Genomic DNA, 26,557 nt, shown 5'->3' on the forward strand with positions numbered 1-26,557 from the left:
ACAGTAATATTGTAATATAACTAATTACTCTCAAATGACAGTAACTAGTAATCTATAATGTATTACATTTTGGAAGTACCTTGCCCAACACTGTCCACAACGTTCCGCTTCCGGGATTGCTCCGGTGCCGCCGGAAATTACGCCGGATGTCACTCTTTTTGGGCCGGATGTCCGTTACCTTCCGCTGTCTTTGTGTTGAAATTTTAAACTCCGGTCGACTATGGTTAACTGCTCCTCAGATCTCTGCAGGGTGAATCCAGACAGCTAGCTAGAATATTGGCGCTTACCCACTGCTAGTACCAGCTCTGCTCTGCTCGGCCCAACCCGCGGTGCCCCGTCCTCCATTTTCCATTGCAGATTTAGTACCGCCTCATGCGTGAGGCGAGCGTGGCTGGTCGTCATAGCGACGCCGCAGGAAACTGCCGTGACCTAACGAGACACACACACACACACACACACAGAACGTCGAAGGTGTGTTGTTTTTGATTCTCATCATGTGGCTGTTTGCCAGAAGACACATTTAGTTTCAAAAGAAGCTGGAGGCAACAAAAATAACACCGCTGGCTAAACTATTTAAAAAATGGTGGGTTTGTTCAGGACACCCCCGTCTGTCACTAGCAATGATGACGCAGTTATTAGTGACGATACTCTCCGACCAATCAGTAGCCTGCAAGTTTTCACGTCACCTTTTGGTATCGCCTCAGCTCGCTTGGAACCTCGACGGAGGTGATACTAAAAGAGTACCTGTTAGCTAGTACCAGGTACTTTTTTTCATAATAGAAAAACAAAAAAAGCGAGTAGAGTCGAGGCGAGTCGAGCAGGTACCATGTCATGGAAAAACGCCATATCTGTCCAATCTGAGTTTTCTGTTGCACGACTAAACTGCACAACTTTTGAACGTACACATGTTCCACCAAAACAAGTTCCTTCCCGAGGCCTTTTTGCAGAGGCCCCGTTGCGATTCACGATTGTGATTGTTTTAAAGAAATGCCAATAAACCAGAGCACGTTTTCCTCCCACCCCTGAATGCTGTGTGGACTAGCCAGACCTTCCTTCCGCAGCGCTGTGGTAGCACTGCTGCAGGCCAGGTTGCCATGAACTTTGGTTTCTATATTCAATGTCCCCAGAGTGACTTCTGGATGTTATATCTAGTACCACCATCCGCTCAGAGCTTCTCCTAGCCCAGTCCTAATTGTGAGCTTAGCTTACATTTCACACATTATTGTTCTCTACGCAAACCTGAGGGTACAAATTAAAACCGTATTTGTTTTACTTGTTATACAGCACTGGGTTGTATCTCCAAATGTAATTTCCCGATCTGACAGATGTTTACTCTGCCTGGACTGATAAATATTTAGTGAATCCAACATTGCATTTTTTTCCCTGCGGTGTTTAGACAAAGAGGCTATAATAACCTCTTTGGTTTGAGTGGTTATACTTTGCCTCGTCTCTTTCAGCTCAGCTCTTTCATCGGCTTGAAATCCCAAATGTTTCCAAATCGCAGTTTTTAGTTTACAATTGTAGTTTTCTTTGAGACTAACTCTGCCATATATCGTGGATTTAGTGCCGTCACGCTGTCAGCACAGTGTGCTCATGTAGGTTACTTTCTAATTTGCCCGAAGGAGTCATACTGACAAATACCAGTTCAACCGGTTGGCATAAAGTCAATTCTAATTGGATAGAAACATTGGGTTTGTCACTACGAGCAAACGCCTTGTACAATTGCATTACAAGACATAGATCTATAGTTCAAATACAAATGGTGATTTGCAGCTATAAAAGGAGATTACAGCTTTGAAAGATGGATACATTTGTACCTTGGATTATAATCAGTCTCTAATGCTTCTTGGTTGGATCGTCTGACTATCAGCTGATTCTCCCGAGACGCATGAAGCAGCTAAATATAAATGGGGAGCAATTTGTTTGTTCAGTCCAACACTTTTGTAATCGTGGGGATGATGCATGGGCGTAATTTACAGGGGTGATAATCAAAACTGGCCAGTGCACCCGCCCCCAGACATATGCACCATAAATTGATGCAGAAAAGGCACACATTGTAGCAGAAAAATGCACCAGAAAGCAAAAATTTAAGTGTTTAACGCTCACTCATGTTGAACCCAAAGTTACGCCCTTGGCATGATGAGCCTTTTATCCCATCATGTCCACTGGATGGATATCTGGATCATCGCCGGCAGTCAAGAACGAGCTGTAATGTAATGTAGCTGCTTCCAGTGGGCAATGGCTGTTAGGGCCACTACTGTAGTGGGATTTTTGTTTACACTTTTAAAATTAGCTTCCGCAGCGCTGTGGTAGCACTGCTGCAGGCCAGGTTGCCATGAACACATTGTGAGCCCTCCTGTGGCTCAGTCAGAGTTTGTGTTTCATGCATATTTAACCGTGCCTGGGTTACATCTTTTCGCATCACTGCTGTGTTAGCCTACTCTCGCAGCTGACTTCCACAGAAGGAAATGGAAGCCCCCTCCAGGAAATAATGCTTAACAAACATGCTGTCTTACACACTGAATTGCCACATTCATGTCATCCGAGCTGTCTTTGTTTTCCCCGACAGCAGTTAATTTTAAGCTCGAGTAGGTTTGAAACCATGGCATGAAATGTGGCGTGTAATGCAGAGCCGACAAAGGCCACGGTAAACCGTAAAAATACAGCTCCAGTGTGTCTCTGCCTGCGCAGTATCTTTATCAGCTGTGTGTGTGTGTGTGTGTGTGTGTGTGTGTGTGTGTGTGTGTGAGGCGTAGCTGCCCTCGCAGACTTAAAGTATCGTTATATGCTTCTCAGTTGAGATTGATGCTCTCGGCTGCCCCGCCATCAGCAACGCTCGCATTAGCATAACTCTGCGAGCCGGGGTTCATGCGCGCCTCCCTCCGGGGCTTTTACTATGCACGACCTCCGTCTGAACCGCACCACTGACACACATCTACACACACAGGTACCCGAGGTTATACACACTACTACAGCACGAAGTCGCTTCATGGTAATGTCACGGATGAGAGAGACAGCAGTCTCAGAGCCTGACATTCATCTATAAATCCAGACGTTGGTTAACAGTGATAAAGGGCCCCATAACCAAACACAATGTGGGATAACCAAACTGTGCCCAAGATAAATTGTACCCAGAGAGGAGCCATTACCTTCACTGGAAGGGATCGGATTGTTTGTCATGATTTGATTTAGTCTCGGAGATGTGATGCATTTTGGTTCTAGGTTTTGATGCTAATACGGACTGGATTAAGATCAGATTTAGATCGTGAAAACGTAATCAAAACCTTCAACCCAAACGTGATGCTTTAAATGGCAGGGATGATGCATCCAATTTTGAGTTCAGGATTAATTTTTAAGGTTTTTGTTCCGACATATAGAGCCTTGCGTGGTCAGGCACCTGTGTACATCTCTGACCTGCTCCATCTTATATCACCAGTAGTCAGGGGCGTAGCCGTCTTTTCAGCAGTGAGGGGGACTGACTGTTCAGGGTGATGATTGAAAGATCATCTTCCATTTGTCCCTCCTAATTGCGGTTTCCAAGTCGCCTACATTTCATTTATGATTGATGAAAACACATTTCCGTAAAACCGTCCCATACTGTTTTACTGCCACATCTTTCCCAATGGGAGACCTGTTAACATTTTAACTGGCCACACGGATGAAGAGCATGCCAATGTGTACGGTATATGTGGTATGTGGTACTACGGTCATTAATATGCAAAAACATGAGACATTTTTTTTACATTTGACTGTATTACTCACAGAGACATTGGAACTATTTTGTGGGATGGGATGCTGCAAAATATGTGTGTGTGTGTGTGTGTGTGTGTGTGTGTGTTTTGGCTGTAATAGCCCATATTTGGTGGCCTTTGGCACATTCTAATGCCTGAGTAATGTGCACACTTGCTACTTATGGTGCGTTCAAATCAACTCAGACGTGTTGTAAGTGTAGGGGGACGGGGGGCACCGACATGGAAAGTGCGGGGGACATGTCCCCGTCTCCCGTCCCGCGTGTCCGCTATGCCCTTGCCAGTAGGTCACTTAGGTCTACTGACCATGGCTGACTGTTGTCCATCGCGCTCAACTAAAAACAAAACGTGACTGTGCTTTTAAAGTGGTGCCTCCGAAACGGTGGAACGCACTTCTTGTAATCATACGTTCTGTGGTCTCTGTTGGCGCTCGATATTTGATATTTAAATTAACTTAACCCTCCTGTTGTCCTCTAGGTCAAATTTCACCCATTTTCTAAATGTTTCTATATCAGAAATTTGGGTTTCTTTCAACCAAATTGTCGCTTTTCTACGATGACGACAGAGAAGCGACCAAGCAGCTTCTTGTTTACATTCACCATGGCGGCCACCGAAGCGCAGCAACCCGTCGATGCCGCTGTCGCTGCTACGTCACCCGGCCCGTTGGTCTGATTGGTTGAAGGACTATCCAGTTGCGTACAGAGTCATTTGAACTATGCCTGTTGATCACGCCTCTTGTGCAGTAGAAAATACAGAGCAGACTCCCCAGACTAATGTTCAATCTTAAAAGATTGAGCTTGGTCTGGTGATAGACAGACTAGTATAGTGTAGCTATTGTCACTGATTGGCCCCTTAGTGAAAGAGCTCATTGATTCAATGAGCAGAACAGGCATTTGTATAACAATTTGAGTTTGCACTTTTTACACACACACACACACACACACACACACACACACACACACACACACACGTGATAACTTGAGGAGGCACACATTCTCCCCCACGTTGCAGACACCTGTATGCTGTGTGCTTTCCGAATAATGAATGGTTGGGTTTGTGCCAGCTTTCCCTTTGCCAGGAAATGAAAACAAGTCATCCTAGACTGCAGTAATAAGTATGTGTTCTTAAGGGAATTGCTAGAGGAAGCTATCATTGGTTTAATCAATAACGACAGTTCAGCGGTGACTGCTCTGTGATTCAGCCACACCGGTGAGTCTACTAAGCATCTTGACTCGCACGTGTCAGTGTCATGTCGCTCTACTTTTTCCTGGAACAGCCACATATGAGCAATCAGCTGGCTCACGGGGGGGGGGTTCTTGACGGGAAAGGAGGATCAGTATCAGGTCTGTGGCCCTGAGGTGCCGGATATGTCTGCTGGAGGAGCGCTCCACTGGCAGTCGGGTGATTCATGTTTTTTTAAACCCTCATGTTGTCTTCATATCGACCATTTTCTTTTTCTGGGTCAAAATTTCAACATTTTTGTCGTCTTTTTCAACACTTTTTTTTGTCTTTTGCTTTTGCCCGATGTTTTTGTCACTTTTTGACACGTATTCCATTTTTATGGCCCTTTTTCCAATGTTTTTGTTGTTTTTTTCTCCCTTTTTTGACATTTTTGTTATTTTTTGACACTTTGTCACTTTTTTCAACGTTCTTTTCTCAATTATTTTTTCAAATGCTATAAAATTAAATAAAACACCCAAATTCAATGATAGTAGTGAACCCATCATTTATTTTACTTGTAAAGAACGTTGTATGGAACCATCCACATAATTTCTTTTTTTTTTAAGATTATTTTTTGGGCATTTTTAGGCCTTTATATGACAGGATGTATCCGCTATGATACATCAACCAATGTGTCCCTGAGCAAGACACTTAACCCCTAGTTGAGGTGTGCGACCTCTGAAATATAGCAATTGTAAGTCGCTTTGGATAAAAGCGTCAGCTAAATGTATGTTTGTACGTAACAAAGTATCCCGTTTTATCTGTTCATCCCCCCACACACACCCTCCGTTTCTCACCTGAAGGTGTGTGATGATGCGGCCTGTGGCTGGTATTACATACAGTGGTTCCGCCAGTGTGTGACTAATGGTTGTTGCTAAATGGCGTGAACATCCTGTGGATCTATTTGATTAGTGCTGCAGCTCCCCCTTCTACGCTCCCCTCCCCATCCCTCCATCTATTTATCCATTCACTTATCCTCAAAGATAACACTGTGATTCATTAAAGACAAATCTTTGACCTCAAAAAAAATCAATCTGTTATGAGAGGAGCCCCAATTACCATCGCACCATGAGTCAGCAAACCAAGGCGACGAAAAAATAAAGGTTATATAAACTCGCAATCGTCAGCATTTACGTAACGTCATTTTTCTACCTCTCTCCTTCCAGGCACAGAGGCAGCGAGGACAGACGGATGGAGCGGCGGGGAGGATGACATCACTGTCACCCGTGGGAGCCGGGGCCTGCCATTCATGCCAGCGGTGTGTGTGTGTGTGTGTGTGTGTGTGTGTGTGTGTGTGTGTGTGTGTGTGTGTGTGTGTGTGTGTGTGTGTGCGCGCATCTGTGAGAGACTCTGTCTCTGTGTGTCACTTCCTGGGAGAGAATAGAACAGGAAGCTGGAGTGAGAGCTGACAACAAGCGCTCGCCTCACCTCCACAAGGAAGTCTTTGTGTGTGTGTGTGTGTGTGTGTGTGTGTGTGTGTGTTTGTATTGTGTGTTTCACTCACTTGCATTCATGCTGCAGGGGGCTGGTATTGGTTCTGGGTTTTTTCGTAGACATTTACTGTTTCCATTTTCTTTTAGTTCAAGTCTACTGTAATTCTTTTAAAACGTTTCGAACACATTGTGATCTCTCTGTCTGTTAGCCGGTGGTGTGCAGTGCACTGACTCTTTAGGGACAGGGGCACTTTGGCAAACGGACATTTGCGGCAACTATAGGGCCATTCAATCAGTGGTGGAAGAAGTAGATCCGATTCAGATCCTTTACTTTAAGTAAAAGTTCTAATACCACGCTGTAAAAATTCCTCTGTTACAAGTAAAAGTCAGAAATGTTGTCAGACACTTAGAATATTAATCTGAGCCTGTCAGCGGCAAAACAAGCACTTTTGTGAAGGTAAATACTTACATTGTAGCTTGTTTCGCTGCTATCGGAACACACCGACTTATTGGGACTTTAGCTTAAGCCACCGTAACCCCCAGAGTTAGACAAGTCCATACATACCCTTCTCATCTCCGTGCGTGTTGTAACTCTGTCTGACGCTCCCAGCGCTAGCCTAGCTTAGCACAGATCCTGGAGGTAACAACTAGCCTACTGCTCCCAATAAGTGACAAAATAACGCCAACATGTTCCTGTTTACATGTTGTAATTTGTATAGTCACAGAGTGTACAAATAACAAGGTCACATGAGACACAGCCATCTTCTAACCGTATACAAACTGGGAACTATATTCTCAGAAAGGCGAAGCACTGCTTTGTGACGTCCGGTGACTTTCCCTGCGCAGAAACTCCAGTGAAGATAATGACCTATTCTGAAGAGTCCATCATGTTTTTTTAATCCTCCGTGTCCTCCTTGGCTACTAGTAACTGTGTGGAGGAGGTGGGGGGGGGGGTGCGCGATCACAGAAGGCTTGTATCATGTGGACGCTCTGACAGTTTTGTTGTCATTACTTAGAATTCCTCATGGGGGAGACAGAAACTACGCACTATAGCTTTAACGGCAACGGCCGCTGAAGGGGACAAAATGGGGGAAAGCAGGCAGCGGACCAAACCATTGTGAGGTAAGGAAGGGGGGGGCTCAAAATGTTTGCGATTTTGTTGTTGTTGCCATTATAATGTTTTACACTGTAAACCTTTGATTCCATTTACAGCTAAAATCTCACTGTATCTTACTGTTTTAATGTTATATACAGGATCATACTGTAAATGGCAATGCATTCTGGAAGAAAGTAATAATATTATAGCAATCTGCGAATGTTACAGATTACAGGGATTTACTGTTAATACTGATGCATCTTGGGAAAAAAAGGGAAAGGCGGGAATTACACTGCAGCCAGTATATTACTGTAAATTCAAATATACCCAGTATATATCATATATATGTCATATACCCCCCCCCCAGTGAATTCCACCTATGGCTGTCATCAAACCCCAAGTAGAGATTTTCCATCCTGGACGTGCCAATTGTCTCACCCTCTAACACATGGGCCGTTATGGGTCATCTTACAGCCATCTTCAAACACCTGTGGGCCACGGGGGCAATGCAGAATTTACTGTAGCCTTGTTGTCATGACGACCCGGCCAGTTACATAAGTGCTGGGCGCCGGTTCCCACAAACGATGTGTACAGAGGTCTTTGTGCTGTGACACGAGACACCACACGCACACACACACACACACACACACACACACACACGCACACACACACACACACACACACACACACACACACACATACATACACACACACACACACACACACACACACACACACACATACATACACGCACATACGCATGCACGTACACATGCATACACATACATACACACACACATGCTTGCACACACGCATGCACACACACGCACACACACGCATGTACACACGCACATACACGCACACACACACACACACACACACACACACACACACACACACACATGCGCACACACACGCACTCACACACACACATACACACACACTGTCACTATTTGTACATTCCTCAGGCTGGATGTGCTCCTCTGCTCGTATGTTACAGAAGAAGCAGCTGTGTAACAAGCCATTTAATCTAGCGTGGAGGTTTAAATCCCATTTTGTCTTCAAGCGAGGGAGGAGAATTTGCCAGCTGGGTGGCACAATTTGCCCTCAGTGTGAATAGACTCAATTTTTTCTTAATTCTACTGGAAAAATCTTGACTTATTTTGCCATTTTGTCATTGAAATTTCCAATTCTCACTGATGCTGACTTTCTTAAGCAGGACAGTCATTGTGCAATTTCCCCATCAACCATTAATGGTACAGTATATCTATATATATTAGAGCTGTTCCTCTTATTTGATCATCAGTCATTTTGGTCTTACTCGTCTAAGATTTCTTTAGTTGATTAGTCACAGGGAAAGGTGTGTCACTGTCACAGGCACGTAAGTGTGTGTCATGTGTCCATAACCTGCAGGACAGGTACAGTCGGTTGCATTCAGTGTCACCCAGTTTGGATCGACAGAAGCACATTCACAACAAACTTCACATAGCTTTAGCTCGGAGGATGTTGAATGAGGGACGAATGATGCTGGAGTTGAAGGGGTGTTCATGTTTGCAGTACACATTAATACTAATGAGTGTATACATATACATACGTTCACAAGGGTTGTCATGTAATTCTAAATTCTAAGTCTTCTTCCCTGCAGGATCAAATGGCAGCGAGGAGGAGGCTGTGAGTACCCAAACATGGTTCAGAACAAAGTCAGTACACATCATTATGCACTCACAACATTATATATGATGTTTGTGATGTCTGAAATTACACCGTGCTTCAGTATGTGGCTGACAACACTCGCTATGAATTCCTCCTAATGCAGGCGTAGCTGTCATGTGCTGTCAGCCCGGTTTCTTGTGATGTGCGTTCTGTTTGAATTCCTCTCCGCCGCTGGAGGCAAATGTTCCCGTCCCAGCTGTCGCTGCGCTGCCATGGCAACCACATTCACGCGTGAGACTGACTTCCTCCCAATGAGAAGCGCTGTCACGTTTCTCCTCCTCTGACAGAGTTAAGTTTGGTATTGCCAGACCTTCCTCCGCAGCGCTGCGGATGAAGGTCTGGCTAGTCCACACAGCATTGCGGGATTGGATGAAAAACGTGCTCTGGTTTATTGGCATTTCTTTAAACCAATCACAGTCGTCATGGGCGGCGCTAAGCGCTGGACGGAGCCACGGTGCCGCTGCAAAACAGCCTCGGGAAGGAACTTGTTTTGGTGGAACGTGTGCACATGTTCCACCAAAACAAGTTATAGGGAGGAGAGTGTATGTTGAAAATTTTACTAAACAAAAAAGATAAATGGTTTGTGGAAGACTTAGGTGCATGTTTATTGCGGGGGGGTTTAGGGGTTCTCCCTCAAGAAAATGTTTTTTTAAAAGGAATCAAACATGCGGCCGCTGAGTCGAGGACTGAGCTTCGTATCTGAGTCTCTGTATATGGGCGCGTGCTCTACCAGGTGAGCTATCCTGGCACCCATTATTCAGATCCTTTAGTTAGGTAAAAGTCCAGGATTGAAAATGTTACTTAAGTAAATGCATGTAAGTATCATCAGGAAAATGTACTTAAAGCTTTAGTGTGTAACTTTTTGATATTAATGAACGTCCGTTACATTCCAGCCATTGCCAAATGAGTTGCTACAAAGCTAATTAAGACCATCAGCTCCACACAACTCTCTCTGGATTTCTCAGTATGACTATGTTCAGAAGATTGTGGCGTCCGGTGACTTTACCGCGCAGAAACTCGAGTGAAGATAATGACCTCTTCTGAGGGGGGGGGGCGGTGCGCGAAGGCTTGTATCATGTGGACGCGCCGACAGTTTTGTTGTCATTGCTTAGAATTTCGAAAAGCATCAAAAGTAAAAGTACTCAATGCAGAAAAATCCTCACATTTTAGAAACTGGAAACGATCCAATCAGTTCTGTCAATCAATAAGTGTTTAATGGTCTAATCGTTTCAGCTGGACTTGTAGGCCGTTATATTGTTGGGTAGTCTATTTTATAATAAAACATCGTAGTTTAATCTGTAAAGTAACTAGTAACTAAAGCTGTCAGATGAATGTAGTGGAGTAAAAAGTACAATATTTCTCTCTGAAATATAGCGGAGTAGAAGTAGAAAGTGGTATGAAAAGAAAAGACTCAAGTAAAGTACAAGTACCTCAACATTTGTACTTAAGTACATTACTTGAGTAAATGTACTTAGTTACATTCCACCACTGCTTACATTACATTAGACAGACTTTATTGATCCCGAATTGGGAAATTTCAGTGCTACATCAGCAAATATAAGACACACAGCACACATATAATATACAAGAATAATAAATGGGATGGAATGCAAGAACAATTGTTCAAAAAATAGACACAGGAAAGAATGTATAATACGTATATAGAAGTGGCGAATGGAAATGTACAATCTACTTAAATAATATTTTAAAAGATGTAAGTAAACCTATATGTTTGTGCCGGTTAGTCGTATTTTGACGTACATGAGTCTTACCTAACACACAGGGTCCTATCTTGCACCCGGCGCAGCACAAAGCCTGACGCAAGTGTCTTTGCTAGTTTAAGACCAACGCAGTTGTCAATTTCCCGTCCAGCGCCCGCGTCGTTCAAATAGCAAATGCACCTGAGGTGTGTTCAGGTGCATTTTTGGCGTATTGCTATCTTGAGGCAGCAGAAAGTGATCACGCCATTGACCAAGAAAAACCTGGTCTAAAGTCAATAACGCAGCATTTCATTGTTATTTTAACAGAGCATTAGTAAAATGGGCCTAGGCTCGCGCAAAGCGCGCGCACACTGCTGTATGCTTGTTACACACACACACACACAGGGACGTGCAACAGCACACAAACATGCAGAAGATAATATAATAATAATATAAAAATATTACGGGGCAAATCCTCCATCATAATAGCAATGTGCCAAGGTACAAACACACCTGACTTTTAAAGGGAATGGGAGATGACACTGATTGGTTTATTGCATGTTACACCCAAAACACACATACGATTAATTAAAGATGCTGTAGGTAGGATTGTGAAGATCCAGGACTTAGCCAAAAAATGTGAACATTGACAACCTCTCAGTCCCTCCCCCCTTTCTGCTAAAGCCCAAAACTGTCTCCTAAGCCCCTCCTCCCACAAGGGAGAATGAATGCCTGTGCATGAGCAGTGATTGACACGCAGTTAGACACCCCCCCTGGCCCTGATTGGTGCATCTGAACAGGGTGGATTATTGCAAATCGCACTACAGGCTGTAGGTGGTGCCAGAGGAGCCATATTTTTTTTTAATGACCTGCTTCATGTAGTTCTACTGGAACATAGGGTCAGTTTCAGCAAATATGACAGAAAGTTAGTTTTATAAGGCTTACCTACTGCACCTTTAAGACACTAAGTACAACCCTTTTGAACCATGCGCCTGGCACACGGACTCTTTTTTTTCGCCGTTAAACTAGCAAAAGTGGATTCGCCATGAACGCACCTGCGCCAGGCGCTTCACGCCGTGCACTGAGATTGTTAAAATAGGGCCCTCAGTGTTAAAGTGTGGAAGTATTGACTCTCACCGCTGCAGCTGTGGCACCACAAAACGTCTTCCCCCAGAAGCTGGTTTCACGTGGTGGTTTAGATGTGTGTTCCCATTGTCTAGCACCATTTGAAATCAGTGTTCTTGGGGACAGGAGGACAGCTCCGGCAGTGAGTGAGCCCTCAGGAGGACTGAAGCACACGACTGACCTCTCTTCTTTCTCCTCTAAAAGATAACTGATTTCCTCTGGTGCTTAGAGCCCCGCTGCAGCCTTCTAGCACCATTTGAAATCGGTTATAGAACTGTGGATCAATACGTCTGAGAGTCGTCAGCCAAAAAAGCAGCACAAGCAGAAGAAAGTAACTACTGCCTCTTTTTTCTTGCCTCAAGCTGGAAGAAATCTGTCAGGAGCAGGGGTGATTGTAGCCCTTTTTAGGGGTGCTGAAGCACCCCTTAACTTGATCCCGGCACCCCTAAAAAAATAATTGCTAAAAAAGTCTGTGTCAATCTGTTGTGAGCTGAGGAGTTCTGCTCTGGAAATATCTCAGCATTGTGAAACTAAACCCAGAATCTAGATGCCGAGATCATTCAGAAAAAAAATTCTGAAACATGTCCAGAAAATAGTGCTAGTCAGCATTTAGTGAAATGTAATCTACTTTTCAAAAGTTGTTGATACTGCTTCCTGGGAATGTCTGCTTTTCCATGAGTAAATGTCTGATTTCATTTGTAATACCACCTCACCTTTGTAGTAATGGCCCTGTGGCTCAGCATTAAAGGAAGTTTTCTCAGAAATGTTGGTGTCTTTCTAGTTACATAATTCAGTGTGTCCCCTACCATGATGGTCAAGAATTATGTTAAAATGCACATTTAGCACAGTGGAATAATGTTTAAAAAATTACGTTAAAAGGGTGCCAGGCACTGAAGCTCTGATCTGAAGAAAGGGAATTTTGGCGAAAAAGACACAGGCCCGAATGCTGAGATATCTGACTCCAATTACTCTAATTCCCGCGTATTCGTTGATAGGACTTATGGATACCAAAACTCAAGGATCGAGTCTGAGACGAAGAATTCAAGTCAAGCAAAGTTTACTGAGTCCAGCAGTTAAGTTACAAAACACGTGGGTTCACAAAAGACACTAAGTATCCCTAACTTCAGACATGAAAGTACGGAGCTCAGGCTAACAAAGTCTCTGTCAAGTTGTGAGCCCCGTTCTGCAATATCCCTCAACCTTTATCCTTTTACTTGATGGGGTGTCATCCTCCTGTCTCTGGGCAGATTATTCTGTTGCCACATACACACACACACACACACACACACACACACACACACACACACACACACATACACACTCTCACAGGGTTGGGTCCTCTGTCTGGTGCAACTTCCTCTTCTTGTTCTCGTAAGCTTTAAACAATTCACTTTTATGCCTAAAATGTTGTTTTCAACTTCTACTATTCACGGTTTACTTGATCTCAGTTCTAACACATCTATCTTTCTTGTATCTTTTGTGAAAGAGAGTATTTGTAGTATTTGTGTCATTTTCGTTGCCAGCAACAGGTCGATGTTGCTGCAGTTCCCACTGACCACCACTAGAGGCTGACAGAAGTCACAGGATACATCTCTTTAAGACAAAACACTGCAGGTGAATAAGGTGAAATGATTTTTTATTTTTTTTTTATAGTTCTCTGAAATGTTATGTTTGAATATGCAAATGAAGGCACTCATTTGCATACAATTACATAACAGAAAACATTCAAAATTCTTGTTGTATTTTGTTGACTTGTTAAAGCTTTAGTGCGTAACTTTTTGATATTAATGAACATCCGTTACATTCCAGCTATTGCCAAATGAGTTGCTACAAAGCTAATTAAGACTATCAGCTCCACACAACTCTCTCTGAATTTCTCAGTATGACTATGTTCAGAAGATTGTGGCGTCCGGTGACTTTCAAGGCAGAAAATCGAGCGAAGATAATTACCTCTTCTAAAGTTCTTCTGTTTTTTAGTCCTCTGTGTCCTCCTTGGCTACTAGCAACTGCGTGGAGGAGGGGTGGGGGTGGTGCGTGATCACGGAAGCCTTGTGTCTTGTGGACGCGCCGATAGTTTTGTCATTACTTAGAATTCCTCATGTAACATTTTCAATCCTGGACTTTTACAGTGTGGTATTAGTACTTTTACCTAAGTAAAGTACCTGAATAATGGGTGCCTGGGTAGCTCACCTGGTAGATCGTGCACCCATATCCAGAGGCTCAGATGCGAAGCTCAGTCCTCGACGCAGCGGCCGAGGGTTCGATTCCGACCTACGGCCCTTTGCTGCAGGTCATTCCTGCTCTCTCTCCCTTTTTATGTCTAAGCTGTCCTGTCACAAATAAAGGCCTAAAATTCCCAAAAAATTATCTTAAAAAAAAAAGGATCTGAATACTTCTTCCACCACTGAATGTAATCTATAATCTTATCTGTATTTACAAATGTATTTTATTGATATATATAGTCTTAATTAGCTTTGTAGCAACTCATTTGGCAATGGCTTGAATGTAACGGATGTTCATTAATATCAAAAAGTTACACACTAAAGCTTTAAGTCTATTGAGCTGTTGGAAGTGAATCAAACTTTATTTATTTTTTTTAAATGAACATTAAAGCAGATTTCACAAGACATTGTTTGCATGTGTTTTTATTCCCTGACATGTTTTACATGAAATAAGATGATGGAGTCACAGTCTCGCAGACAGGGAGGAGAAAGGAGTTTTATTTATGGTTTGATCGTGATCACAAAGACTTTTCATGAACTCCCAGTGAAGAGAGGTCAGGCCAGGGAGCGGTTATCAATTATCTATGTCTTCTCTGCTGTTGATCTATGAATCCCTATAGCATATCATATCTTAAATTATAAATATTGTTTGCTGTGACTATGGCTACAATGATACACTCATAAACAGTGTAGGAGTGTAGGAGATTATATACTGAAGGCTGTTAGATGCAGTGGAGCTCCACTAAAGCGGCAAAGCCAAATCCAGAGTCAGCAAGCTTAACCCTTGTGTTTACCTCAAGTTAAATTTGACCCATTTTTAAAGTTGTTTATGTTAGAAATATGGGTTTCTTTCAAACACAGTGCCCAAAAATAACTAACTGTATTACATTTCAGAGAGAAATATTGGACTTTTTACTCCACTACATTCATCTGACAGCTTTAGTTACTTTACAAATTAAGATTTTTGCACACAAAACACGTGGTTTCAAAATTCAATGTTTTATTATAAATTAAACTACTACTAATATAACGGCCTACAAGTCCAGCTGAAATGATTCGACCATTAATCACTTAGTTGATTGACAGAACTGTTTGGATTGTTTCCAGTTTCTAAAATGGGAGGATTTTTTTCTGAATCGAGTACTTTTACTGTTAATACTTTAGGTACATTTTCCTGATGATACTTACATACTTTTACTTAGGTAACATTTTCAATGCAGGACTTGTACTTGTAACAGAGTATTTTTAGAGTGTGGTAAAGGATATGAAAACTTCTTCCACCACAGTTTGTTATATGCATCTATCACAAAATATGCCTGTAACAGAAAAGGAAGGAAGAGATTACAACCTGGCCTCGATCCAGGACTTCTATACTCCTCCAGAGTCAGGAAACGGGCAGGAAGCATCACTACTGTTCCATCACACCCTGGACACAACCTGTTTCAGCCTCTCCCCTCTGGTAGGCGCTACAGAACACTGTTTGCCAAAACTACCAGAGACGAGAACAGTCTCTCTCCACAGGCCATCACTCTGATGATCATATAACATTTGTTGCATAGTGTCAACAACCTTATAAAACCAAGTATCCATTGAACTTCACTGTACCTGTATATCATGTATGTGGTACATAGGCCTACCATGTATTATAGTTTATACATCATGTTTTTTTGAAAATATTATCACTGATGTGAATATAAGCACACTGTATATACTGCCAAATCAAACTATATATATATATATATATATATATATATATATATATATATATATACACACACACACACACACACACACACATACGTATATAGCTTATATGTCACTTTTTGATAATGTATATCTGTACATAGTCAATGTGCATTGCATCATGTGTACATATAATTTAAATGATTGTGCAAACAAGAGAAGAATTCCATAAAAATGTGCTAGGCCTACTTAACTTTGCCTCATGCCTCATGCTTCTCTGTGAATATAAACAGGAAAAGAAATGAGTTCATTAAGAAACTATCTCGCTGATTAAATTAATGTTTCATGGAGTTAATTAAAAAACGTATCAATACTGTGAATCCTTAAATAAATTAGGCCTACATCATCAACTTTTGATTATATTAGTCCGTTGTGTTATCAATCAGTCACCACCGTCCCAGTTGAACTACTCTGGCCCCGCCCACTTAAGCGTAATACCCTAGCAACGAGTTCCTCTGATCTAACTCTCATTGGTCGATTTTTGGATTTCCGCCATATTCAAAAACAGTCACGAGCCTCTGCTATTGTAGTAGATAAGTAGACTAGATGTATTGTTATTATTCTGTTTAGCCCATTCAGTAGCACATAGTTAAAATACCCCTGGTATATGACATTTCAAATGGGTGAAACCGGTGAAGTCCCAGCTCCCGTTTCGACTTCAGAGAAACCAAAAAGACAACCGAGCTCCAGGAACTTGAAGAGGAAGTTTTCAGCTGATGAAGGAGAGTCTACCCCCGAGAACAACAACAACAGCAGGAGTCTGACACGGTGAGTCCACATGTTCTGTTCAGACTGAATGGAACTCGCTAAAGCTGCAGTGACAACTAAAAACCCCAGTGGCAAACAAGTCTTGGCTATTAGTCCAGGACAACACTCATAGTTGAGCTAACGGCGGCTAGCATGATTTAGCCTGGCACCTAGTGCTGCAATAAGCACTAACGTTAACGCTAACGCGTATCGAAGGGTTTAAAACTCAGAAATAGCCAAACGAGCGTGAGTAGTCATTTCAAACAAGCTACCAATATCCTCCAAAATACATGCAATGCGGTTTTTTTTTTACATAGTTTTAAACTGTGTGCAGATATTTTCGGTTGCGTTAATACGCCACAAGATGTCAGCAAAGTGCCACTTTTGGCCTTTCCAAAGTGGGGCCTGCCACTTAATTGTACCCTCTTCTATCATGGTTCCTATCCATTGTATTTAATTTCCTGTTTTCATCTGCTTTCGTTTCTATGTTTCTGTTAGCCATAGAAAATCTCTATTTCAAATATTAAGTATTCTAGTTAATGGTGCACATAAATACTAAAGTTATTTGCCTCAGAAATGCAGACGAGGTGTTTCTCCATTAGTGCTTGTTCCAGTTTTGGGGGCAACCTCTGCAGAATTATCCGTGTTGTTGATGTTACTTTTGTATTGTGACAGCAGGTTTGGCCTTGTGATTATAATTAGGCCTATTTTATTTTTTTATTTAGATCCAACCCATCCAACTTTATTTATCAAGCACATTTAAAAATAAAACAGAGTTGAGCCAAAGTGCTCCACAGCCAAAAAGCAAAAAAAGGTCAAAGTCATTTTACACTGATGTTTTTTTTTTTTTAATTCTGTATACCAACTGGTAAGAGTGCCTTTTCAAGGCTTAACACAAATGTAGGCTATGTGCAAAACGGGTTCAGATACACTAACCACATAATAAATACGTGTTGGGGGGTGAACTTTGGGCTGAACATCATCACCTAGCATCTGCGGTCTTCTGGGGACAGAGCCTTCAGTGTGGCAGCCCCCTCTGGAACTCTCTCCCTGCAGAAATCCGTAATGCCACATCCATGGACATGTTCAAAAAACTTCTCAAAACTCACCTGTTCACCACAGCCTTCTAATATAATTAAATCCTGTTATTCCTGGCAAACTTTGTAGAGATGTTCCAAAACTTTTTTTTTTTTTTTTTCCTTCCTGATTTCGATACCTGAACTTCTGTATTGGCCAATACCTAGTATCAATGTACCTGTGTATTTAGTTTAGTTTTTTTAACAGCTGTATACTCCTAACGCAGTATGGATGTGATAGGATTGCTATCATTGTTGTATGGCCTGGCTCAGGTTGAACCCTTTGTATAACATGAACAAATACATACAGAGAATGAATGCCATAGAACTTTTTTTGATCTATTTCGACAGTCGGTCATAACGAAAGAAGAACACAAATAAACTACTTTAAAGTTAGTTTTTTTTACGGGGCTAAATTACGTGGTATCCGATTGTGCATAGACTCGCGTGCTTGCCGATACAGATACCAGCATTTTAGGCGACATCGGAGGCTTTTCCAATAATCTTATCAGAACAACTCTCAAACTCTGTCACCACTTCATCCAGTTTATTTTTTTAGTTTGTTCTGTTTGCGTGTCACTTGTTTTGTGTTGACGTGAAGTGTCCTTGGGTCCCTTTTTTTAAAGTCGCTATAAAAAAATCCCAGCTATTATTATCATTGTTAACTTGTAGTACTCCTAATAGGAAACGGTCAAGGCAGTGTTTTTCCAATCCTATCTCCGTGTATAACTTTAGAGATGCTGTCTTCCAGGCAACTCCAGCACTTATCATTGTCTCATCAGGTCTTCTCTTTAATTTATTGGTCATATATGTGACCAGTACTTTAAAAATAGTGATCCATATCTCATTTGTATCACTGCGTTGGCATTTATCTACGTTCTCAGACTCAAAATTAGTATGTTTTGGTAGAACAAACCCCTTCAAGAGTTTATATTGGACTCTTTTCAAAGGCTTTCCATGGTGTGTGCCAGTGTGGCCCAGCCCTTGCCCGGTGCCCAACTGGCTCTGCAGACTAACATGGAAAAACATCACCCAATATTTGACCTCCATAACAAGGTTTATGGAGAAAAAAAACAAGGCTTGATTCCCAAATGCGATTGGCATTTAATACTAGACTGGCAGTGGAATTGTTTTGTCTATTTTTAAATGTCTTCTGTGAGTGGTCTTGTTGCCAGGCATGTGCAAGAATTCAACCAACAGAAATAGACAAAGTTGGTTCAATGCTTGTGAACTGAGCATGGTAGGTTCATTGTCCATGTAAAGCATTATGGTTAGAACAGCACTTGGAATGGGCGGAGACAGAGTTGTATAACTGTTCTTTGGGCGGGGGGTTTGTGCCTCGTAAAAATGTTTTTCAATAAAGTTCACATCATATAACACTTCATGCAACAGTAAGTATGCACATGCACCCGGTTAGATGATCCTACTATCATGAAAATGCTGTGTGCAAGTGTTGTTGTGTGTGCCTTGCTTTCTATAGTTATAAGTAGAAAAGATTTGGAAAGGCATCTGTGGGTGCAGGTGGGTTCAGCGCTAGAGTGCTTCAGTTTCAGGGTTAGCCAGCCTTAACAAACAAGGGCAGGGCTAACTGGGAATGCTAATCCACTGACTCATGAGCCACACTTCCCTCGACACATAGGAGCAGGTACGAGAGTAGAAAAGACCTTTGTCTCCTGACTGGGGACAGTGTAGAGATATCAATCACGTATTTGTGATAAAAGTTACACACGCAGATGCTATCCGCTTTCAGAATAGCTCATCACATGGGAAACATGAAATTGGATAGGCTACACATCATTGAGTACCTTTACATGCACACCAATATTCCACTATTATTCCGAATATGACAATATTCCGAATTTGATACAGGTCATGTAAACGGCATATTCCGGTTGGACATTACGTATAAGGCCTTTTTCCAAATATAGCATTTTCCGATTAAGACGTGGGGTATTCCGGTGTAATTTGGGTTTTAGTGGCATTCTTTGGACATGTATACGGCGCATTCAGAACATGCGTCTCAATCTGGGTTTTTACCATAGTTGACGGCCTCTTGCCTGTTTACGGCTAATGGTCAGCTCTGTGCGTTGCTATGGTTGCCGTACACAAACCAACCAGCCGACAGTTTGCAGGGCTGCAGACCTGATAAGGAGAAACACAGCTGCTTTTAAACATTGTCAAAGACTTGGATATCAACAGGTTTTTGGATATGCGCACGCATCGCTACGGCGACCTTTTCAAGAAGCTGGTTGAAGGAATGAAAGAGGAAGGCTGTGTTCGCACGGTCCAACAATTCCCGCATCGCTAGTAAACTTAGAATAAAATCATATTTTGCACGGCTACATGTAAACGGGAATATTAGTGGGATATTCACTTTCGTTAGCCGTGTAAACAGCTTAGTCGGAACATCGTCTTTTTCGGAAAAAAGTTTTTTTTTAAACTTAGTCACTGAATCATTTTATGTAGAAATATGTTTTTATGACCAGATCATTTTGCAAAGATATCTTCAGTACAAGAACCTGTGCTGTATGTTGGAAACAAAATAGGTATAACAACCGACCAAATATTCTTGGCCGTCAGCAAGAGCTGTGATTCTTTTTGGAGAATTTATGTTTCAGATGTCAAGTTGTTGCTCATGCGTCCGCAGGTTACCGACAAAGAGTAAGCAGGGATTTGGTTTCTCTCTCTCTCAAAGACACAAGGATACAAAACTGTTGACACACACTTTGGCTGTTTTAAAGGGTTGAACCTACGGGCTCATGGGATGATCTCAGCAACAACAACAAGGCCAATGTTGGACCTTTTTAGTCTTTTACCTCACTCACAAGTAAATTAGTTACAGCAGGTGCGAGAATAATATGTTCACTGCATTATGAAGTGCTTTTAGTTTCATAACAACGCAGATAACAGACTGACAGAAGCCCTGCACACCTAACACACTGTAACACAAACTTGTGTGATGTCATTCAAAATCAGCCAAGCTGCCTGAAAGTAGTTACAAAATAAAAGAATTTTAACTTGTCACAAAGTACATCTTTTTTTTTTATTATTAGGGCCCGAGCGCCGACAGCGGCGAAGGCCCTATTGAAACTGAAGGAATTATTATTATTCTTTTCCCAGCAAATGAATTGGCTTTTTGAGGGGCTTAACATATTCAAAAACTCACCAAATTTGGCGGTCACATCAAGTCTGGTGAAGATTTACGTATTTTAAGGGTTTCGGGAATAGGCGCGCAAAAATGGCTCGCTAGCGCCCCCTACAAAGTTAAAAAAATTGAGCCCCTGCAGTGCGTTTAACGTAAACTCACGAAACTTGGTACACATATGTATCATGTCAAGATGTACAAAAAACGTCATTGAAGCCATACCCTAAGCCCAACAGGAAGTCCGCCATTTTGATTTGAAAGTTCGAAATTAGTGCGATTTTGGCCATTTCCACATGTTGTACTTTAACGAACTCCTCCTAGAGATTTCATCCGATCAACTTCAAATTCGGTCTGTGCCATCTTAAGACATTAAAGATGAAAAGTTGTTAAAAGAAAAACTTTTCGTCATAGGGCATGGCCGTGGCGGGGCGGCCATTTTGTGCGTTTCGCCGCCGAAACAGGAAGTGGGTGTAACTCGAGTGTACATTGTCCGATTGGCTCGAAACTTTTCAGGATTCATAAGAGTCCAACCCTGAGGACAAATAAAGGCCGATATTTACTTAAAGTCATAGCGCCCCCTAGTGGCAACAGGAAGTAGGCCTAAAAGTCAAGGTGCTATACTTTAACGAACTCCTCCTAGAGATTTCATCCGATGTACTTCAAACTTGGTCTCTATCATCCCAACACCTTAAAGATGAAAAGTTATTAAAAGAAAAACTTTTCGTCTGACAGTGTGGGCGTGGCGTGGCGGCCATTTTGAGTGTTGAGCGAATAAATACAAACAAACAACAAATAAATTGTTGTAACTTGAGTGTACGTTGACGTGAGTTGAGTGACCGTTTAAGGTAGGGTCTTGTGTGAGGTGTCATTGAACTCAGAACAGAGTTCATTTTTAATTGGTGATGGTTTGACCCGCCCCCTATGCTTAAGCCACGCCCCCTTTCATAACATTTGAACCATTTACGGTTTACCATTGTGTGAGATAAATGAACTCAGCAGAGAGTTCCTTCTTCATTGGTGATGGTTTGGCCCGCCCCCTATGCTTAATCCACGCCCCGTTTCATAACATTTGAACCGTTTAAGGTAGTGTCTTATGTGAGGTATCAATGAACTCAGCAGAGACTTCCTTTTTAATTGGTGATGGTTTGACCCGCCCCCTATAATTTAGCCACGCCCCTTTTCACAGCAAATTAACTGTATGACGTAGAGTCTTGTGTGAGGTATTGTTGCACTAGGCAGGGAGTTCCCTTTTCATTGATGACGATTTGCGGCGTTTGAGTGCTGTGCAAATGCACGGTCGCAAGGCGCGGCGTCCGCCGGTAACCCTGACGCGCCGAGGCGCGAGGGCCCGTCCATCGCTGCTTGCAGCTTTAATTTTAAATGCAATTACTGAGGATAAAAGGAAATTACTATGTTAAATCTTGAATCTGTTTCTACATTAGCCACATGAAATCGATTATTTCCCCTAGTGGTTATTGGTCTTTTTTTTACAACAGACATTCCGATACTTTTAGGCACCGACCGACCGAATTGCCGTTATTGTATTGAAAAAATGCCTCGTTATTCAATACCCAATTTCAATAAGTAAGGAGTAAATCTCATAATCGTCAGTGAGCCAATTAGCATGCAGCATGCTTTTACCAAGATCTAAATAATGTTTGTGATTGGCTCTCTAACGTTACGTCATAGAGGCAAGCAGGAAAAGCGCTACGTTACGCGCAAAGACGGGCCTCACATGTCCGTTTGTGTTGTGTTTTGAGAGGCTTGACTATAGTGTGCATCACGTAGGTGTAAATGGGCTCAAAAAATAACTTAATGTGTAATGTTGATCATTTTTCTTTCTTTATAGATTTTATAACAGTGACCGCCCACTTTTTGAATGGCTCCGCTTCCGGAAGTGATTTTTCCTCATTCAGTTGCTCCATTGACATTTAAAAAAATGCCTATATAAAGAGTTTTAAGGCTGCAACCAAGCCAACCAGCTACGAGATGAATCGCGACCATAAAACATTTTAATTGGGGGCAAAAAAACATTTTGAAAAATGTAAAAATGGCAAAGGTACAAGACTGTGTACATTAATGATCATAGACACCACCAATCAGAGATGTCATTTGTACACTTACACTACCGGTCAAAAGTTTGGGGACACTTATAAATGTCCATTCCACTCCATTATAGACAGAATACCAGCTGAGATCAGTTGCATTGTTTTTTTTAACCAGGGCAGCAGTTTTCAGATTACATTATGTGCTTACATAATTGCAAAAGGGTTCCCAATGTTTTCTCAGTTAGCCTTTTAAAATGATATCAGATTAGTAAACACAATGGGCCTTTGGAACACTGGATGAAAGGTTGCTGATAATGGGCAATGTAGATATAGCATTAAAAACTTTCTAGAATTGAAAGTGTTATAAACTGCTGTGCATTGTTTTTTGGCATCTGATAAGCATTCAATCTAAGGACTTTCTGGATCATATTTTATTGTCTTGGCAAGATTCCCACACTAACGCCGCCCCTAGGGTTGGGTACCGAACTCTGTGCTGTTTTGGGTACCGACCGAATTACGTCGGTACTACCGACGACCGATTCACGTTAAATCAAACGGTGCCAAATTTCGGTACCCATGCAAGAGTGCATGAGCGTGAGCATATCTGTCCTCTGCATGTTGACCGAGAGCAGAGCTCACACACACACACACACACACACACACACACACACACACACGCAGAGCTTTGGTGCGGACGGAGCGAAACAATGTAGACTCTGCAGGTTGTTAAAGTCACAGTGAGTGACTTTACACGCAGACAGCGTTTGTAACGGCGAGTATGGGTTAACGTTAGACTTCCTCTGTGACAGGCAGGCCCCACAGTGTTCACTATGCCCTAATGACTGACTGACAGGCTGAGGTTGTAGGGCAAGGCAACTTTATTTCTATAGCACATTTTAGTAACAAGGCAATTCGAAACGCTTTACATACAACATGAATGAGCAGTTTATAAAGAGATAGAAAATAAAAACAGGCTAAAATAGAACAAGATACAAATACAAGAATGAAAAAAACAGTGCAGTGTAAGAAATGAATAATTATTAGGTAGTTTGTAGGGACTAGTAGCCCCTTTTTTTTTTTACTTTTTCAGACTGGTGACCTATTGATGAGCTTATTTTTCTCAAACCCTTATTACTAATATCATGTTTGCTCTGCCCCCACTTTCTCTAGAACAGTTGTTTAGATTAGGCAGTAAGACATTAAGTCAATGAGCGGAAGAGCAGTTATGTTTAATATCTTCAGGCTCTCATCTCCTTCGAAATTCCCAGCATGTCTTTCTATGCCAGTGTAAGAAAATTGGCCTTGGCAGAGAGCCTGATGATAGAACAATTGTCAGAGAGGGCGTGTGGCCCAGCCTTGCTCCTGGGCCAATGCTTGTCATTTTTCAGCAACCTGTCATAAGCCACAATGGCTGTCTGCTCTTCTGGAAGCTCTGCAAATTCCACAGAAGCCTCTGCCTTACGGTTAGCCAGAACACGCCCCTGTACTGAAATACGCTAAATGGATGATTTCAGTAGAAGCACTTGCATGAGTGCCAAAAGAAATGATGGGACCAAAGTGTTCCGGCAGCATACTAAATCCAGATGTCCCAGACCCTGGTACCATTAGTCTGTTTTATGCTTTTTATGATATGTTTTTGTCCCGATTCGATTCATTCCCGATACATGGGTGCTGATTAGATTTTTATTGCGTTTCTAGAAGGATTGCGATTCAATAGTATTTAGTATTGCGATTTTCTTTTCCTTCTTTAACAAAAACAAAAGTTGAATGATACACTTCTAGAGACAATATATCATGAGAAATTTCTAAAATCTAATAGTTTTCTAAGAAGAATGCACATCACGTCAGTCAGTCAGTCAGTCTGACATTTATTTACCTTACGTAAAGAACATAACATGGATGTTCTGCATTTTCTGTTTCTGGTCTGTTTTGCTGGAAACAGGATGCAGTCGCCATCGGCAGAACTGTATTGAACAAAAAAATATTCAGGTGAATCATTGGTTTAAAAAAAAAAAAAAAAATTGTAGGGAAAAGAATTGATTTTTAAAAACTGTCGCAAAAAAAATCACAATACATACGATTTTTGATTTATTTTTTTCACCCCTATTATTTACAATGACATAATGCTCTAGTCATTAAATGGACAATAATGACTGACGTGATATTTGGAACTAGGTTTATGTTTAGTTAATGGTGACTGCAATACTCATAGAAATGAAATATCTTTTTTCATTTTGTGTCATACCAGCACTGCTGGCAATTTAACAGAAACCCAGGTCATTGCTTCTTACCATTTACTGTGCATGTCGTTAGACAAATTAAATGTACTACATATTGAACACATAAGCACTATAAAGACTCGAGCTATGGCTGATATATCAGCCAATGTTTCACAATGAATTAATCAAATATTTTAGTTAGTCATTTGACGCTTCTAGGGAGACTAGGAGTGTACAACAGCAGAGTCAACGTCAGTTCCACAGGTCATTGATTGATTGCTATTAAGGAGCGTCAAAACCACAGGGCCGTGACAGCAGTTATGTCTAGAGGTATGTCATAAGGCGTCCGTCACCCCTGATGGAGACGTCAACTGGGTGAAAACTCCTTAAAATGCTAATGTAACTCAGTGGATACCTCCTGATGTAGTTACAGAAAGTGTAAAAGTATGACTGTAATGATTAGGGATGTGCTGATCCTTTTTCAGTCCCGATAGAGAGGCAAAGTCCCTCCCCTTCCGGTGGACTTCATGGGACCTTAATTTGGAAAACATGTATGCATGGTAGCGAATGGGGAGAGACCAAGCGAGCAACGTGTTTTTGTTGTTACGTCACAGGGTGTGACTAGCTCAGCTGTGTGGCCGAGGCTGTTCGTACCGGGGGTGCAAATAGACACTCCGTTACAAATATGATGTTCGTCAATTCGAAAGCTATTTTTTTTCAACTGAAGAAAGTTTAGATTTGTCGTGTGACCACTTAGTTTTGTGTGAAACTGCTCAGTGAACTACATCTCTCGTCTCACACAATTTACATCACCTAGCTTGATGCTCGGCTCGCTCGCTAGCTAGCTAAGCGCTGTTCCCCAACACATGTAACGTTATCTCACCTGATGTGTTTTATCCAGTGAAGTTTTATCAGCAAAGAAGCGAAAGAATGAGCGAGATCCTCTGCTCGTGTGGAGAAACGTTACATCCTGGTACGATTCACACAGACATCGTAGCTTCAGCGAGACGTCATCCATGCGACATTGAAGTGTGTAGTCTTTCTAATTACGTATTTTCACAGTCTTATACTTCAACAGTTTGACAATAAACTGAGACTTTCTTGACTTGCAAAATTATCTTTTAAACTGACGAACAGAATTTGTGTAATTCATGGCTCAATTCAAATGGCATCAAAAAATAATTTGTCTTTCCCCATTCACTACCGTTCATATTTTTTCCCGAATTAAGGTCCCATGGCGGTCCAGCGGAAGGGGAGTGACCTCGCCTCTCTATACCAATACCTGGGGTTAGGTTATCGGCCGATACTGAGTACCGATCC

General features: G+C 41.9%; 1 protein-coding gene and 1 long non-coding RNA gene across 3 annotated transcripts in view; one reads left to right on the plus strand and one right to left on the minus strand.

Annotated features, from left to right (window-relative positions):
- Positions 1-3,567: 3,567 nt before the first annotated feature.
- Positions 3,568-24,920, minus strand: LOC116054793. Its single transcript, XR_004106140.2, has 3 exons — positions 24,909-24,920; positions 23,501-23,504; positions 3,568-4,294 (listed from the first exon to the last, which is right to left on the minus strand). It is a non-coding gene; the product is annotated as an uncharacterized LOC116054793 (long non-coding RNA).
- net1 (neuroepithelial cell transforming 1) overlaps positions 16,498-26,557 on the plus strand; it is a 44,165-nt gene continuing 34,105 nt past the window's right edge. The window contains exon 1 of one of the 2 annotated variants that reach the window (XM_031306533.2): positions 16,498-16,770. In XM_031306533.2, the coding sequence (XP_031162393.1) occupies positions 16,610-16,770 (161 nt within the window). In that variant the 5' untranslated portion in view covers positions 16,498-16,609. The remainder of the gene's footprint in view (positions 16,771-26,557) is intronic. The other variant, XM_035995952.1, reaches the window with a different exon arrangement.

Source organism: Sander lucioperca, chromosome 20, assembly GCF_008315115.2.
Source record: "Sander lucioperca isolate FBNREF2018 chromosome 20, SLUC_FBN_1.2, whole genome shotgun sequence".
NCBI classification, from domain to species: Eukaryota; Metazoa; Chordata; class Actinopteri; order Perciformes; family Percidae; genus Sander; species Sander lucioperca.